Here is a 19,093-nt window from a genome sequence, read left to right on the forward strand (position 1 = left end):
TTTTACTAATAAAAGTCTATCAGTATCTATCTTCGTCTATCATTAATAGTTCTAAAATTAGGTTATATTTTATAAATATTTTGATTCATTTTTTTATATTTAAAAAAACCCCTAAAATAAATAAAAATTAAAAACATAAAAACAAAAAATGAAAATTTAAAAAGTAGATTAAAATGGACAAAAGTCTAAAGGGGAAGAGGAAAATAATATTTAAAGCATAAAATTATTAGAGAGGAAAATATAATAAATGTGCTCTTTTTAGTTTTCCCCTTAATTTCCGAGTTTCCCCGAGGTTACGTCATTCACATTCACAAAGCTGACTGCCAAAGTCCTTTCCCCAAATTTCTACCTCTACCATTTCCCTTTCTTCACTTTCCCCTTTCCCCCCCTCAAATCTCTTTCTCTCTCTCTCTCTCTGATTCACTCTCCTCCCATGGCGGACCGTGGATCTTACGGCTTGGCTCCTCGTTTAGGTCAGATTCCAATTCTCCTTTTCTATCTCTCTCTATTTTATCTCTTATGGCTTCTTTCTGTTCTTTGCTTACTTCTGTTACTTATTCAATTCTACGATTGTTGCTTTTCTTTGATTTTATGTGGGTATTTCATGGGTTGGGAGGAACGGGTTGTTTTTCTTTTCTTCGGGCGAGGGATTTCTTCGGAGCTTTTGTTGAATGGAGGAGGGTCGGGTGGGGAACTGGGGATCAATCAGGGCGAATGTGATTCCGTGTTCTCTGTTTGTTTGAGCAATTATTGAGTGTTTCAAATCTTGGCCTCTTTTGTTCAAAAGAGCATTCTGGGTTCTTAGTTCTACTCAGCAGGCGCTCGAACTAGTTTTCATTAGCTGAAGTTACATCTGAATGAGTTTTTTTTTTTTGGGTGGGGGAGGGGGCGAGGTGTTCTTTTGAATTTGTGCTATTGACTTGCTTGGAATTTAAATTTTCGATGGGGAGTTCAATTTTTATCATTATGCAGACGCAGTTCTTTTTGGCATGAAGCATATGCTCTGTTTGTGAGAAAGAACTTGGGGGATTAAATATTTGACGGATCTTGTTAGTTAAATACCTTTTAATGACCTTAGTGGTTACTTACGAGTATTTCCGTGGAAACTGAAGCTTCCTTCTGCAAACAAACTATTCAAGAACTCCTTGGATGTTGGATCTTAGACTGGCGACTGTATTTGTAAATCTTCTTAAAATCCTGCAGTTGGCCAGGTGATGCTGTTAGTTAACTTGTTTCTGAATACCTCAAAAGGATTCAGTTTTCCACGTTGATGGTAGCTGTAGGGAAATTCATTCAAATCACTAATCACTAGTAGTCCGGCTCAAAGAAAAAATCCCAGTTTGGGCTCAAGTCCCTAAAAAAAAAAAGTCTAGTGCAAAAGCTTGGAGGAATAGGTTGTTCACCTTTCAATCATGTGATCCTTTTCACACTTACTTTGAGGAAAGTTATGAAGTTATTTGACATCGCATAATTTCCTATTGATTGATGGTTGTGGTAGTTCGTTGGTTTCAAGGCCAATGCTAAATTTAATTGGCCTGTAGTTTTAAATTTCCTTGGAAGTTTATAAGGAAAAAAAAAACCCACTTTAGTAGGCAGTATTCAAAGAGGAATGATTTTACAATGTTGTAGTTTATTTGCCTACAAATCAACAAATAAACTATCTATGACTACATGGAAATTTCAATCGTGAGCATATAAAATTAAGAAGTTCATTCTTTCCACATTCCCTAACAAGTATTGAGAACAAGATTAATTCTTAAAACCTTAACTTTGCCAATAAAGGGATGATTGGTGAGGTGTTGAACAGAAATATGTAAATTGGTGCACTTGCATCATTTTTGGATAAGAAATATAGAACACCTACCACCAAGTTTAAGTCAAAACTGATGAATAATTATAGATGTTCATGGTTTTCCTCATTTCCCATTGTGGATGCATCATTTAAGTGAAAGTTTGGTTCAAATTCTCCTTTTATATTTTATCACAAGTCCTCACAATTGTTAGAACTTAAACTTTCCACAAGACATGGGATAGCATGGTTTCTTTCCAATGGATCTTTATAAGCAGCTTGGTAGATTCTATCTACAGGTGCTGGGAAAAACAGACAAAACAATGAAATTGGTCAAATTGTTTGGTTTGAGTTATAGTTGTCGGTTAGGCAAATTTTCTGAATATAAAATAAAAAGATGTTGGTTGCTTCATTTTGGATAGTCTTTTTTGGTAGTTTCATTCAATTTGATTCGGGTGATTTGGTGCCTGGTTCATTTGGTAGTTGGTTCGGGTTATAGTAAAACAATGATTTCAACATTGATTTTGTCCAAAATCCCTCTCGAACTGATTGCAGCCCTACTTTTTTTCCTTTCTGACCATGCAGTGGAAGATAAGATTGCTCGCAATTTCTTTGGCTTGATGTTGCTAAGATTTGTAGTAGAGGATTTGGTGTGAAGGGATAAGAGGACTTTAGGGAAACAAAAGGAATACATGCAAATGTTTACGTCACTCTTAATAGCTGCCAATTAGAGCTGTCTGTAATTGTGTTTGTTCTCTTTTCTTCATCCATATCAATTGAGATATATTTTGTAAGTTCCTTTGGATTTTAGTTTGAAAGATGGCTTATCTTTCTTATCGTTATTTTAATGAGAAATTGATTTTCATTGAGAAGATTGAAAGATTATAAAAGGGTATACATGAAAACAACCCAACAAAAGAAGCCACAAAAAAAACCCATCGTGGCTTGGCCTAGTGGTAAACAAGGGACATGGGTTAATAAAGAACTTAAAGGGAATGGGTTCAATCCATGGTGGTCACCTACTAAAGATTTAATATCTTACAAGTTTCCGTGGCCTACAGATATTATAGTAGGTTCAGGCGGGTTGTCTGATGAGAGTAGTGGAGGTGTGCGTAAGCTGGCCTAGACATTCATAGATAAAAGAAAAAGTCCAGCTATACACCGAAGGGCTCCATCCAAGAAAATCAAATCTAAGGGGCAGGTGCAAAATTCCTAGGAACAAAACCTTTCCACACTACTATAAATCTCCTATTACTCTCAAGCTTATTCTCTGTCAGGTAGCAAAAAACCAAAGCACCAAGAAAAAAAAAAGAAATACAAGGGTAAGCAATAAGTCGCCCACAAAAAGAGAAGGTCAACTACAAAAAGGGCCTCCAACCAAGCAAAGTAAGACCTAAGTCTTAATGGATGAATACAAAAAGCTTTGCCACCAAAGGCCAAAAAGAATCTTGTTTGGAGAATACTCAAGTTCTTTAAAAACTCTATCGTTCATCTGACCCCAAAGCCCACAGAAAACAACACATACCCTGTCGACTATAGAACTAGTATATATATTGAAATGGAAACAAACTTTTCATTGATATGATACAAAGAGACATACAATGAGACATATAGATCACAAAATTCAAAATGAACATAATAAAGGATCAGCAGGTGCATCGAGCCATCTCAACGTGGTTGACACAACCTTAGCACCCTCATCGAATCCCAAATCCAAACATCTTAAATCAAATTTTATAGAGCTCAGAGTAATACATCATAAGACCTAATACATGAAAACACAATTAAATTGAAGAGATAAAAGCATTCCAAAGGCATATATCTTGAATGGAGTAATCATGAAAGATCTTGGATTTTGAGCACCATGAAGATGTAAGTAGCCCTGCTGAACCGAAGCGATCTGACCAATCAATGGCTTTGTTGTGAAAGACTCTTTGATTACACTCAAACCAAATTTCTGAGTATAGCTACTAGTGTTGCCCTTCCATTATTGAATTGATTGATGAATACAAATTTTTCTTTTTTGGTTTTACACCAAAAAGACTCCAAAAAATGATTTCAAATCGATAGCAAACTTACATCACCAAAAAAAAAAAAAAGTGAGCCAAGTCCTTTGATGCACCATGGTGGCCCCAACAAAAAGAAGGAACGCCTCAAGATTATCATGGTGTATATCTCATTTTAATATTTTGTGTGTGTCTTATGCCCTCTCCCAACTCCGAAGTCCCACCACACGAAATAGAGAGAAGCTTGGACTCAAAAGGCTGAGAGCCTATCTTTTATTTGTGAAAAGGAAACAGACCTTTAATTTTTTGTTTTTGGGATAAACAAAAAAATTTATTACTAAAGAGGAGAATATAAAAAAAGGGGGAGATGAGATATCTCACCTCACCAAAGGGGTTACAAAAAAAGGCTTCTAGTTTCTTACCCAATAAAAAAGGCTCCTAGTTGGCGTAAATATGAACTACCTCATACCACCATATCTGCAACTTTTACCACATCCCATTCAATGTTACACCCTCTTGCTTGAAGTTTCGCCTTTCCATGACCAGTTTAAGTCCAAATAAAAAGAAAACCATGAAGTTCAAGATGCCTTTAATGGAACCTCCTTTTTGTGGGCATTTTTTTTCTTCCTTTTCATGTTATTGTATAAGACCATTCTTTCTCAATGAAAGCTTGGCTCACATTTGGAAATTGCATCTTCTATGCCTGTCTTTCCCTCTTCCAATTTTGAAATTTGCTCCCCAAAAAAAAAAAAAATCCATTGTTAGAGAACACATGGAACTAAAGCATTCAAGATTGGGATTTTGGTTTGAAAAGACACCTTGGTGGTGTTTGGTGCGTTTTTGTGAAGCCTGAAATTTGATTGAATTTCTTATTCCGTTTTTTACATGAAGAAGAAGAAAGCTTCCATTTAAAAAATAGTAAACAGAAAGTTATTTCATCCCTTTTTACTTTTCATGAGAAATTATAGGTTTAGCATTTTAAGCCTGGGTAGACTTGGTAGCATTGTATACCCTGGGTTTGGGTAGTTTGATCTTTTGCAAGTTTTTATTTTTTTTAAAAATTGTTTGTTGTATAGTGGACTGTTCAAACTGTTCTGTGAGGAGAGAGATTACGTTGATATTTTGCTGATGTGTGCAAATACATGTTTTATGGGAAATATTTTAACCAACTTGTTCTTGTTGTATGTACCGTTGTTTTCTGAAAATGAATGTTCATATCTCGTTAGGTTCTGTGTGAACTCTTGCTTTTAGCTCTCTACTAGTTCTCGAAGCTCCATGTTGGTCATACTCTTGCTCACATCTCACAGCTGTTAAAACTCCTCTGTTGGGTACTGCCCGATATTGAACAGTTTTAGCAGGCCATAAAGCATACTTTTAATATCTGCCATTGCCCATCATTCCTACTTGCTAATGATGCATCTACTTTTTGGGTTTGTGAAGTGAACTACTGTTTTAATTTCTTCTTTCACGGCTAACACAGCTTATATTCATGCAGATATTGAGCAGTTATTGATAGAAGCAAAACATCGTTGGTTACGTCCAGCTGAAATTTGTGAAATACTCCGTAACTATCCTAAGTTTCAAATTGCTTCAGAGCCTCCAGATAGACCATCAAGTATGATTCTCACAATCATTACTAAAAAAAGTTTAAACTATGTGAACTTAACTGCGGAGGTTGCTTGAGGGTTTCTTAATCACTGTCATATGTACTCTATTGGTATCTTTTGTTTTTCTTTTTTGAGATGATAAACAAAAGTAAGATAATTGAAGGTTTATACCAGGAATATTGCCAACCCAGTAAATAATTTGACTCCAAAGTAAAATATTTACTTGATCATCAAGGAATATTTATCGACAATCTGAGTTGTAAAATCTGAAAATTGAAGGAAGTTAAAGAAATGGTGATTGGTAAAACAGAACAAAGTCCTCTTTCATGTCCTATCACACTTGATGCATGGCCACATCTAAACAGAAACTGGAAATTTTATTTTTTCAGCCATGTTGAAAAGTCGTCTAAAAGTCGCACTAAGCAAAAATCTGCACATTTTACTAGTATTCTTGTAAAGTTGCTAGTACAATCGTCTAAAAGTCACACTAAGCAAAAATCTCCAAGGTGAGTGCCAGTTTGAAATTTTTGGACAGGGCTGCCTCCGAATTGCAGAGGCTCACCTTTCCCTTGGTTATTTCCAATGTCACCCTGAACCCACTATGCCATTGTACCAGGAGCTGTGTGCCTTCCCAACCATGTATAATTCAGATACTATTTTAATACTGCGTTTTATTGGAAAAAGAATGATATGGTTAGATCTTATGATGAGAAATGGAACATAATCTCTCTCTTTCGTGTCTTTTTCTCTTTATCTCATCAACTTGAAATAGTTAAAACTAGTATTGTTTCATTTACCACTAACGACTAAGGCTAGCATTCCTTGGACATACTATTGCCGTTAAAGTGTATTTGTACCTTTCAGGTGGGTCACTTTTTCTTTTTGATCGGAAGGTTCTGAGGTACTTTAGAAAGGATGGTCATAAATGGAGGAAGAAGAAAGATGGCAAAACTGTAAGGGAAGCTCATGAGAAGCTGAAGGTAACTTGTGGAAGGCACCATTCTCTGAGTCTAGATTTTGTTTCTCCACAATCACAAAAATAAGCTACTAACTATTTTATATTTATTTATTTATCTTGTTCTGATATTCTCTCTCTTTACTACTAGATCTTTGGGCCTTTCTTGTTTCTTATTTTTAAATTTTCTTTTCTTATTACTCTATTTAATGGGAACATGTACTTTATTATTTAGTTTTGGAGGTTAACTTTCTTTTAACAATTTTATTAGGTTGGAAGCATTGATGTATTGCACTGTTATTATGCCCATGGAGAAGAAAATGAGAATTTTCAAAGGCGCAGTTATTGGATGCTTGAAGAGTAAGTATGATGCTGATGTAAATCTTTCTTAGGCGGTCCCTTTTACATTCTCCTTGTAGTCTGCTTTATGCTTTGTTCTCGTCTTCATTCAATTTATTCTCAATTATTCCCTCCACAGCATCTCCCCACAAACTGTTTCAGAGAATGTTTGTTCAACTTTTATTTTGTGATCGTCACTCTACATTTGTGTTAGGATTATCAGGAAAGTGCTCTTTTTTTGGGATAAGATGTAGGACTATCATCGTGAAATATGAAATTGAAATTGTAAACAAATAAGGCCATGTAGAAAGAACCTAGAACTATAGTAGAGAGCAAAACACGAAAAAAAAAGTTTCAATTGAAGACCTAAAATTTCAACAAAATTATAATCTTGTTGCAAGCTCTATAAATATCAATGGTAAACTTGATTATATCTGGTACTTTGAACATTACTTTCATTTCATTAATTCAATGAAAAAGTCTTGTTTTTGTTTCAAAAAAGAAAAAAAATATAACGGTAAACCTAGAGATTTAAGATAAAATGGCCTTCTTTCTCCTTTCTGTTTTCACTTGTGGTGGACATTATGAGTAGGATTGTTCCTTTGGGACAATGGGGGACCTTTGGGACAAGGGGTGAAGTTGTGAACTCCATAGAGTTGTGAAGTCTGAGGAGTTGTAAATTCTTGGGACCTACAGTGTAAGGAGTTATTGAGGTATAAAATTGATGTATTTTAGTTGTGGGACCCACAAACTCCTTGGGCCAAACACCCCCTTGGAGGTTGACGACAACACCCTTAGGGGTTGTTTAGGACAAATGGTGGAATAGTGAGTTCTAAGGAGTTATGAAGTTTAGGGAATTATGCACTCTTGGACCTATAGTGTAAGGAGTTGATAAGATATAAAATTGATGTTTTCTTAGTAGTAGGACCCACCAACTCCTAGGGCCAAACAAGGAGTGGAGTTCACAACTCCTACTTCATAACTCTTTGGGCCAAACTATCAACTCTTTATACTGTGGGCCCCTAGGAGTTCACAACTCCCTAGACTTCATAATTCCTTACACCTCACTATTCGACTCCTTCCTTTAAACAGCACCCCCTTAGGGTTCTTAGGTGGGTAGAGACAAAATTGATTTTGTCTCTCCTACAGTTTGCAAACAATGTTGTAAAACCCAAGTAGAGGGGTACATGAATGAACCGAGATCTCATCCGAATTAGAGAGATCTTGAGGATATGAAAGTGTGGTTAAGAAAGACTTAAAAGAATTAATAGCTATTACCTATACCAATAAGGTGCACCTTTTTGGTGGCTCAATTATAGGAACTCTAGATGCACCTTTTTGGTGGCTCAATCATAGGAACTCTAAAGTTAAGTTTACTTGGTTTGGACAAATTCTATGTTATATGACTTTCTGGGACTTTTCTTAAGAAGCATGTGAGTGAGGATAAAACATGTCGAAAGGTCCTGTATTGATTTGTGGGACAATCTTTACTCTTAGAGTAGTCCAAGACAAGTAAGAATGATGCTGCAAGGTCACAGGGGTGCAGGAGAATGTTAGGGTCATTAGAAGCCGAATTTGGATCTTGAATCTTGATTTGAATCTTGGGCCTAGTGCGTGATGAATATGATCTTTTGCGTGGGAAAGACTCCTTTATTAATCTGAATTCCTTTGTCTTTATTTAGACCATGTAAGAATTAAAGATTAAAAGGGAAAACTGTTTACTAGACCATGTCAGAATTAAATATCAATAGGGAAAATTGTTTTTTTTTTTGTTGGGGGTTAACTGCGATCATTCTAAGCTTAGTAGATGGGCGTCTAGGGCAGTTTGTGCAGTAGAGACATCCCCCGGCTGTTTACCTTGGCCTTCCTCCTGGTCAGAATCCTAGGAGCTGTTCATTTAGGGTCTTGTTGTGGAGAAAGTTCAATAGTGTCTTCTTTTGGGAAGAAAAGTTACTTTTGAAAGGAAGGTTTGCCTTGATTCAGTCTTTTCCAAGTGGAATTTGGATGTATTTCCTTTACTTATTTAGGATTTCAGTGTCAGTCTGGAAGACATGAGTGATTTTTTTTGGGAGGGGCAGGTGAGGGTAAAGGCTCTCTTCTTTGAACATGGGTAGAAATCGTGAAGCTTGAAGACACCAAAAAGGAAGATATGATACTCCAGGTTTTTATGGGAGAGATACAAGAGCTCTCTTCTACTTCCATAAACCTTTTGCACGGTCTTTAATAATAACTAGCCCCACGTCCCGCTCTCCATCCATCCTTTGATTCCAAAAGATTTATGTTGGGATTGCACCATAATTAAAAAGAAGACTTCTTGTGATGATTGATACAAAATTCTTAGAGAAAGTTACTCTAGTTTTCCTATATTCTAGACTTATTTAAGAGATCGTTTTTTTATTATATTTTTTTTTGGGGAGGGGGGGTGTGAGTTTGGGTTGATAAACATGTGGGTTTAAGATGTTTGAATTTAGGAAACCAGTAAGGTATAGGTTTTGGAAGCTCTAGATAGTAAAGTATAGTTGTCTCATAATATAGTAAAAAAAATTTAAGCTACACAATTATTATTATTTTGAATTTACCTTTTTTTTTTTATAAAAATATATATAAACTCATTTTACTATGTTGAGATATTATTTGTGTTATTTTATAATATAATGTTTGTCGAAATCATGAGTTTAGATCATAATGAATTTTTGGGAAAAATAAGCTTTTCGTCCAAAGGTTGCCAAAAATAGGTGCGTTTGGTCCTTAATGTTTTAAATTGACCATTTTAGTCCCCGAGTTTTCAAGAATAGGTTTAAAAGCCCCCTCAACTAATAGATCTATTAAAATTAAACATAAAATTGAGTAAATAGATGATGGCAAGATGATTTGGAAAAAGAGTATATATTTTTTAATACTTGCTACCTCTCTCTTCTTTCTCTCTCCTCTTTACTCCCTCTCTCTCATCCCTCCTTCTTCTCTTCTCTAGTTCTCTCGCCTCCCTTCCATTGAATAAGGATGAGTTTGTCTGAATCTGTTGATCACAAATCTATGAGGAAAAAGATCTGAAGTAGACTTAGGGAGGACAAAACTGAAAACTATATCCACATAATAGCATTTCAGAGCGGGAAATTTCCAATTTCCAATGATTTGAGCAACTATAGACTTTGCTTTGACCCCTTAAACAAAAAATATACACGAGGATTTCGAGACGAACTGAATTCACTTGCCTACAAGACTAACAACTCCTAATCGACATGGTGAGTGTGGTGTACAGACAACATAAATGCTGCCAATTTCAATCTTGAATAGATTTAACCATTTCAGCAACCTAGTAGATACGTCCTCTCTCCTCAGCATTGGATAAAAACAGAGTTTCTAAGCTACAGTACAAAAACATTTATAATATAAATATTGTGAGATCTTCAAATGAATGGTTTGTAAAAGGAGAGACATGAAGATAACATCAAATCTCATATTCGAGATTTTGAACATTTTCATCCGAACTGTTTGAATTAAAAACAATAAAATCCTAGAAAGAACAAAAACACAGAAAACTAGAGAAGAGAAGGTGCAGGTGATGAGAGAGGAGAGGGAGCAAAAAGGAGAGAGAGAAGAGAGAGATGGCAAATATTAAAAATATATATTTTTTCAAGTCATCTTGCCACATCATTTCATCTAATCAATTTTATGTTTAATTTTAATAGATTTATTAACTGATGAACTATTTAAACCTATTCTTTAAAACTTAGGGACGAAAATGGCTTATTTAAAACATTAGGGACCAAACACACCCATTCTTGAAAACTCAGAGTCCGAAAGGGTACACTCCCCCCGCGCCGCGCCCCTCCCCCCCTCTTTATTTATTATGCAATTTTATTTAAATAAAACCAAAATATATGTATTATGCTATATCTTTAAATGCAAAATTCGAAATAATACACTTCTAAAATTTATTGTCATAAACACATTAGATTTGTTTTTGTTTTAATTTAAAAAATTGGTTTGTTGTAGTATAATTTATGACATAATTTTAATCTAAAAAATATTATCAAATGTAAATAATTTTTTTTTGTTAGCTATGATTTATAAAACAAAATGCTAACATTTTAAAAAAAAATTAATTGTTGCTTCGTTTTATAGTTTTTCTCTGTTTAAATTTAAAATTTGAAAATTATTCATTTAGTTTAATAATTTAATTTCTTTCTTTTCATTTTTTCCCTCACCAGCTTATTTGCTTGTTGCAGGCATTTAATGCATATAGTTTTTGTTCACTACTTGGAAGTTAAGGTAATTTAGTGCTTTAATTGTTCGCTCTTTCTGCTGTTTAATTTGTATAATTTTCCTTACCGTTATTGTTTTTAATTTATCTTGATTTCTCTGAGATTTTTTTTTTCTTTAATTTGTATGTTTTCTTTTCTTTGCCTTTTCACAATGACAAATCTAGCTTTCTTCTTTAGAAAAACGAAAGATAAATAAAAAACATAGCAATGGAAGAGGCTAGCAAGAAACAAAAAATTAATTTGTTGCTAATAAAATGCAAAGAAACACACTAACCTAAGCATAACTCAACAGGTCAAAGGATTATATCCTCGACCAAAAAGTTAGAGGTTCAAATTCCCACCCTCATATCTTGAACTAATAAAACGTATAAAGCAAAAAGCACATGAAAATGACAAGATACATGGATTCAAAGTGACGCATTAAGATGAACCAAACTCTAATACCCAAAAAAATTTATCTAGCAACGGCATCTAAATAAACCCTCCTATTTCTATCCAATGAAGTTGTGAACAAAATGGCAACAAACCAGATGTTTATGAGAACTTTTATTTGGGCCCAATGAGATTCTATTAATGTCCTGTATTAGTATCCTATTCATTGAGCTGGGTGAGTCCCATGGCTGCTTATGTTATTTGGTTCTACCAAGCTATGAAGCACATTGGGTACTTTTATATGTATGGGTGTTTTGATAAGAAACTAAGGGCTGCTTGGCAACATTTATGTTTCTCATTTCTTGTTTGGTTTCTATTGTCTTTTTTTAATGAGGACGATCGTGTGTCTGTGTGCTTTGCACTTTAAAAAACATGAATGCTCCCTCAATGCTTAAAAGAAACATGGAATGCTCCCAGACACTAATATGCTAAAGATCTTTATTAAATGGCTAAGATGAAATTCTTGATTGGTATGCGTCCCTAGATAGGATGAAGTATTCTCCCATCTTTTGCTGTGGAGTATTGTTGCTGCATCCATAGTTTTTTAAAAATAACTTGGGATTTTGTCATCAATATTTAATTTAACTATCCAACTCATATGATCATTTTTTTTATCAGGGTAATAGAACCAATATTGGAGCTGTTGTTGAGACTGATGAGGTTTCATCAAGTTCACAGAAGAGCAGTCCTAAGAGTTCTAGCTATTCCAGCAGTCATAATCAAGCAGCTTCTGAAAATGCAGATTCCCCCAGTCCAACTAGCACTTTGACATCATTTTGTGAAGATGCTGATACTGGTATGTTCATTCTCCTTGGCTGTTTATTGCTTGGTCTTTGAATTTTTTCTATTTTTATGTAGATCTCAGGGTCTTGAGATTTTTTATTCATTGGATGAAAAAGGTTAAACACATACTTGGTACTTTGATGTTTGATCTTAGTTACTGAAGTTTTTACTCTACATTTATAGTGGAGGTTGCTACTTGAATTTTCAATTTTGTGCAGAAGACACTTACCAAGCAACTTCAAGATTTCACTCATTTCCTACGTCACCAAAAATGGGAAATGGTCTTCTGGTGAATAAACAAGATGCTGGTCAATCAAATTTTTATTTTCCGCATTCCTCTTCCAGTAAGCCCATTTTAATTATTTTTTCCCCCAAACCCCGTTACAATAGTTAATATATACAATATAGTCATCAAGTGCTGCCTGATAGAGGCTTCGACATAATCTGACATTTCACAATGTCGACTTATGTAACACACCAGACAATGTTGAAGCTTGGTCATCAGTTCCTGCTGTGGATTATTTAACACAAGTTCAGAAAGATGGACTTGGGGGTAGCAAAGGTGATACTGGTGTGATGGGTTCTCAGAAGACACTCAGTTCTGCGTCATGGGAAGAGATCTTGCAACAATGTACAACTGGATTTCAAACCGTACCTTCTCATGTTTTAACCTCTTCGATTGAACCTCTGTCTTCTGGAATTGTCCTTGGACAAGAGAATTCAATTCCTGACAAGCTTTTAACCAATAATAGTGCTATTAAAGAGGACTTTGGGAGTTCTCTGACAATGACATCAAACTGGCAGGTATTTTGAAGTTTTTTCATTACCATTTCTTTGTTCTTAAATCCAATCTGTATATTTGATTGTTCGTTAAAAAAAAAAAAATCTGTATATTTGATTGAAGAAAATATTTCAGTCTACATAGGCTTCAAAGTCCCCACAAGAAAGCTTTAGTTGGTTGGGCTTTGGTAGACTAGATTGGGATGGTGAAGTTCAGTTTATAGAAAGTTTACCAGACTGGCATTGTATCACAGAGACGGACGATGGATTCTTAGCCTGGCCGGTTATTATAATTCTTCCGTTTCATACTCGCACTTAATTTAGTGACTGACTGTATAGTGTTAAAGAGAGCTACTAATATGACTGTACATGCACACATGTGCACTGACACACACGTATATTTTGAGTTCAACAATATGCAGGGTGGGAGATTCTAACCTCCGACCTCTTGGTCAATGGCAAAATGCTTTATGCAATTTGAGTTATGTTCATGTTTGCATACTTGGACAGTGACTCATTGCTTATCTGGGCTTCATGTAGTCACCCATCTATTCTGTTTCTAACCTAGATAGCTAACATTTTCTCTAAAATGATGAAGAAATATTATGTAAGAAAAAAATTAATTAAAAAAACACAGTTGAAAATGATGAGTCGTTGAAAGTCCTTTGGTCACTCTGGATATAAACTTTATGAATGTGATGATTCATGCTACTTTGTGGAGAGTTTGGCTTGGGTTGGTCGGACTCACGCTCAAATTCTTAGGTTGCTTCTAAAGTTGCAACCATGTTCTAGATCTAGACCTAGGCTTGTATGAGGTGGTAATGTAGGAAGGTTGGAGTTTTTAGATAAAAATGTTACATGAAAGTTTTTGGTCACCTCACCTCTTATTTTGAATGGAGGTGCCATTCAATTGTGTTCTTGCTCATTTGTCAAGTTATTCGACAGTCTTTAATACAAAAGAATTTAACTAACAATTTGCACGCTGCAGATAGTTTATAACTTTTTTCTGGATTCAACTGCAGGTTCCTTTTGAAGACAATACTTTGTCCTTCTCAAAAGAGCACGTTGACCAGTTTCCAGATTTGTATTCAGTTTATAACCTAGATAGCAGGTTAACTGAGCAAACATCTCACAATGCAGCTTTTGGAAGTGGTCATGAGATGTTTTGTGCTCATCCTGGCATAGAGAATGAGAAGATTTTGCCAAACCTTGAATTACAGTTCAAAGAAGGAGAATCGTATTCAGCTATGAGGTTGAGTTCTGAAAATGATATGTCTAAAGAAGGTACTATGAGCTATTCTTTGACTTTGAAACAATCATTAATAGATGGAGAGGAGAGTTTAAAGAAAGTCGACAGCTTCTCAAGGTGGGTATCTAAGGAGCTTGGAGAAGTTGATGATTTGCACATGCATCCATCATCTGGCTTGTCTTGGACCACTGTAGATTGTGGTGATATGGTGGATGATTCATCATTAAGCCCTTCTATTTCTGAAGACCAACTTTTCAGTATAATAGCCTTTTCTCCAAAGTGGACACTAGCAGATTTAGAAACCGAGGTAAACCAATGTTTGAAAAACTGAGAGAATAATTTTGAATTAAGCTTGAGAAAAGACCCGCCAAAGGCTTTGTAATTTATTGGTTTACTATCTCCATTTGTCTACAGTTTCTTATTTACTTCTGTCACTTCCCCCCTCTAAATATGTTATTTCTTCATTTCTATGTTTCACGTAATTTATAGACTTGTGAGACATTGAAGATTTTCTTTTTTTTTCTTTTTCTTTTTCAGAAAACTAAATTATCTCTATTTTCTTTAAACCCAATCAGGTTGTGATTATAGGGAAGTTTCTGGGGAACAATCTTGGCATGAACTGTCATTGGTCATGTATGTTTGGGGAAGTCGAGGTGCCTGCAGAGGTTATGGCTGATGGGATCCTGTGCTGTCATGCTCCGCCACATAGTATTGGGCGAGTCCCTTTTTATGTCACATGTTCCAACAGAGTAGCTTGCAGTGAGGTGCGTGAATTTGATTACTTAGCAGGCTCTGCGCAAGATGTAGATGTTACCCATATATACACTGCTGGTTCAATGGAAGAACGTATGCATTTTCAATTTGAGAGGTTACTGTCTCTTGGATCTTTAGATCCTTCAAATGACCTCTCTGAAGGTGCTTTGGAGAAACGGAAGTTAATCAGAGATCTGATCACAATAAAAGAAGAAGACTTGTATGGGGAAGATCCAAATCCTCAGAATGATCCAATTCAGCATCAAAGCAAGGAGTTTCATTTCGTAAAGCTGATGAAAGAAAAGCTGTACTCATGGCTTATCCGCAAAGTAATTGAAGGTGGCAAAGGTCCTAATATATTGGATGGTGAGGGGCTGGGGGTAATTCATTTAGCAGCAGCCCTTGGATATGATTGGGCCATCAGACCAATTGTAGCTGCAGGAGTGAGTATAAACTTTCGAGACATTAATGGATGGACTGCTCTTCATTGGGCAGCATTCTGTGGCAGGCAAGGACCCTGAAACTCGTGAAAGAAAACCCTTTCATTCATGCTAATCAGGAACTCATTGATAAAGCTAAAAAAGAATGCTTGGTGCCTATTCCTTTAATATCAACTATCAAGAAACCTTTACTTCCTCCTAAGATCTTCAAAATTTCTTAAGTTACAAAATAATGGTGCTGACTGGAATCAGACTTTGTTAGTTCATGCTAAGCATGCATGTAGGTACAAATAGATACAGTAGGTTTGGTGTAGATGCATGTAAGAACCTAAAAAGATGAAGGAACAGTAATGTTAAAATTAAAGTATCAGGGTCAATGATAATCTTTATTTTGATTTGGGAGGAAAGAAAAGCTATGAGATATTTGAGTGTAAAGAATTTAGTAAGTTATGTAATGGTAAATATGTAGAAAAATAATATTTTGTTCTCCTCTTAATTACTTCATCATCAACAACACTGCTCATCTGAATTTAAGTAGATTTCCATGCTGATGACCCTGTTTCATGCAGGGAGTTGACAGTTGGAACCCTTATATCATTGGATGCTGCTCCTGGATTGCCGTCAGATCCTTCTCCAGAATTTCCTTGGGGCAGATTGGCTTCAGATCTTGCGTCTGATAATGGTCACAAAGGGATCTCTGGTTTCCTTGCAGAGGCAGCGTTGACCAGCTATGTCGAATCCGTATCAATGGCTGAATCCATATCAATGGGTGAGACTGTAGAAGATGGTGTGCCAGATGTTTCAAAGACGAAACCTGTGCAAACTGTTTCTGAACGAAGGGCAACACCAGTAAATGATGGTTTTATGCCTGGTGATTTGTCCTTGAAGGATTCATTGACTGCTGTCTGCAATGCTACTCAAGCTGCTGGCCATATATATATGATGTTTAGAATGCAGTCATTTCAGAGGAAAAAATTATCAGAGTGTGGAACCGATGAATTTGGATCCTCAGATGATAGTGCTCTTTCATTTGTCAAAGCAAGGGCACGTAAGTCTGGACTAAGTAACAGCCCAGCCCATGCTGCTGCAGTTCAGATACAGAAAAAGTTCCGTGGTTGGAGAATGAGAAAAGAATTCTTGCTAATACGTCAAAGAATAGTGAAAATTCAGGTTTACACTCTCTCATACGCAATTAATAAGCTCCATTATGTTAGTGACGTGTTTAGTTGATTATGAATATTTAATTGAATGAGAATAGGAAAAGAAAACTTCAAGTTCTAACTGCTAAAATTTGCTTGGTATGAATTTTTTTGGGGAAAATAGACAAACAGGGCAAAATTTATATTACTTTTTTGGATTAATTTTTCCTCGGTATCTATTGATTAGTTTTCAATATATAATATCCTAGGATTCTGATATTTTAGTTTAGTGAAAAATAATTAGAAATGCAATGCAAAGATATCCCCTTCCAATTTTGGTGAAATAAAAATATATTTTCAAACTTATTCTAAAATATAGCTTGATGTAAACAATTTTTAGGATATTTATCGAGAACTGATTTATTGTGTTGGACCTTTATGTGCAAGGTGCTTTCCAAGGGCTTTTTACTTGATTTATGATTTATGATCAATGAACTTCCTTCTGCTACATGAACGATGAAACAGAAAATTAACATCTAATTTTCATAATTGCAAGGCCCATGTCAGAGGGCACCAGGTGAGGAAGCAATATAGAAAGATTGTCTGGTCGGTAGGAATGATAGACAAGATTATTTTGAGATGGAGACGGAAGGGGAGTGGTTTGCGAGGCTTCCGATCAGATGCAGTTGCCAAGGATCCACCCTCCGTGATGGCACCACCTACTAAAGAAGATGATTACGATTTTCTAAAAGAAGGAAGAAGGCAGACTGAGGAGAGATTTCAAAAAGCACTTACTAGAGTCAAGTCCATGGCGCAGTATCCTGAGGGACGAGACCAATATCGTAGGCTGCTTACTGTGGTCCAAAAGTGCCGAGAAACCAAGGTATTGAGATCTGTCCCTTTTCATTTATCGCTCGTCTTGTTTTGTTATAAATTCTAGCTCTAGTTCGATTTCTTTATATATAGTTGTGAATTTTGTATCTTTAAACATTCATGTCAGATGTTAACACCTAGTATTGGGTCAAATTGGGTGTTCTACGAACTCGATTTTATCAAAGTTTGTAGCTAGATAATTACCATCTTGCCTATTAGCCTATGGCAACGTGTCGGGTGTCAGGTGACACTTTGCTCAACTATTTCTGTTGTCCATCTGATAATATTTGTGTATGTAAGATATTTGTTGGATAAATTTTAACTATATTCTGAACTTATATCAGCCATTTAAACGTGAGTAATATTTTTCTCAAAGTTCTGAGGTAGTTTCTATTTTCATTTTGATAAAAGTTAATAACGTTTAGTACTTTGCTTTGGTCATGGAACTTTCTTTCTTCTACTACTGATTTCTGTAATCAAGTTGACAATTGTACATTAATGGCTTTGTTCTATTGTTTGGAAAATTTATCAGGGGAGTCATATGGTTGTTACTAGTACTTCAGAAGAGATAATAGAAGGCGATGACATGATTGATATCGACACACTGCTGGATGACGATGCTTTGATGTCTATGACATTTGATTGAGAAACAGATTATGTTATCAATCAGCCTTCTGCTCTGATGCTCCTAACTTCAGCTTTTGCTTGTAAATACAACTCTAACTAATGTATCAGATTCAGATCTTTATATTATGAACACACAGTATTGGCTCCCTACCAAAAAGGGTATAGATTTTATAGGTTGGTGATAGGCTTACCTGATGTTGTAATTTATGGAGGAGAACCGGATCGTGTCAACTGATTAAATTTGAACCAAATTACTAGCGAATTTGTATATGAAAAGAACACTTGTTATTGCTGCAATTTGTATGTTCGTGTCATATTTTGAAAGGTAATTTTGAAGTTTGATTGTATTGGACGTTTCGTTTTATTTTTCTACTCTAAAGAAATTTCATCAACTTACCATCTTGAAGATTTTATTCAATTTATTGTGAAATGTTTATATATATATTTATATTGGGTGTTCTTGTTCTGACTTTCTATTGGTTGTCACTATAGTTTGTTCTCACGGAGTTGTAACAACAAAACAACACAAAAGTAGACCAAAGAGATGCACAGAGACAAAACGAATTTGTATCACTTTCCCACTAAATTTAGAAACACGGTCGACCTTCTTTCCGTAAGTTTTCATTTTAGTGAAACAATTCTACTTTGTTATCATGTAGAATTAAACGAAAAAAAATAAAAATTTAAAGTAAATTACATTCCTCTGAAGAACGTGTTAGCGTTGTACTCAAACTTCATGAGGTTGAATTTCCAGCAAAAATATCTAAGGTCCTATATGTGCAGTCATAATTTGCTTAAACAACATTATTTTAATATCTGATTATATTTTAATATCTGATATTAAAATAATAATATATTTATACGTGTGTAAATATACATATATATATGTATACATATATATATATACATACATATATACATTTTAATATAATTGAATCTCATTCAAATTAAATATAGGGGTCTTTTTAAATATAAAAATCTATTTTTAGGATTTTTTTATTTTTAAGAATTTCTCTTAAATATATATAAATTTTATTTAGTGTATCTTAGTACATT

General features: G+C 35.1%; 1 protein-coding gene across 3 annotated transcripts; it reads left to right on the forward strand.

The window, feature by feature from the left end:
- The first annotated feature begins 238 nt into the window (after positions 1–238).
- On the forward strand, positions 239–18,334 carry EICBP.B (ethylene induced calmodulin binding protein). 3 transcript variants are annotated; one of them, XM_039032568.2, is made up of 13 exons: positions 239–473; positions 5,291–5,410; positions 6,267–6,382; positions 6,629–6,717; positions 10,926–10,968; positions 12,012–12,189; positions 12,398–12,520; positions 12,658–12,980; positions 13,979–14,512; positions 14,781–15,466; positions 15,968–16,568; positions 17,094–17,420; positions 17,943–18,334. In XM_039032568.2, exons 1-13 carry the CDS (start codon positions 434–436, stop codon positions 18,054–18,056), a joined length of 3,294 nt encoding a protein of 1,097 aa, XP_038888496.1. In that variant the 5' UTR covers positions 239–433; the 3' UTR covers positions 18,057–18,334. The 3 variants fall into 3 exon arrangements, 2 of the variants coding, with proteins under 2 accessions (XP_038888496.1, XP_038888495.1); XM_039032567.2 differs by having other exon boundaries at positions 241–473; positions 12,395–12,520; XR_016529659.1 differs by having other exon boundaries at positions 279–473; positions 12,395–12,520; positions 16,985–17,420.
- Positions 18,335–19,093: the final 759 nt, after the last annotated feature.

This window comes from Benincasa hispida, chromosome 5 (genome assembly GCF_027475165.1).
Source record: "Benincasa hispida cultivar pf3 chromosome 5, pf3_genome.v1.1, whole genome shotgun sequence".
NCBI lineage: Eukaryota > Viridiplantae > Streptophyta > Magnoliopsida > Cucurbitales > Cucurbitaceae > Benincasa > Benincasa hispida.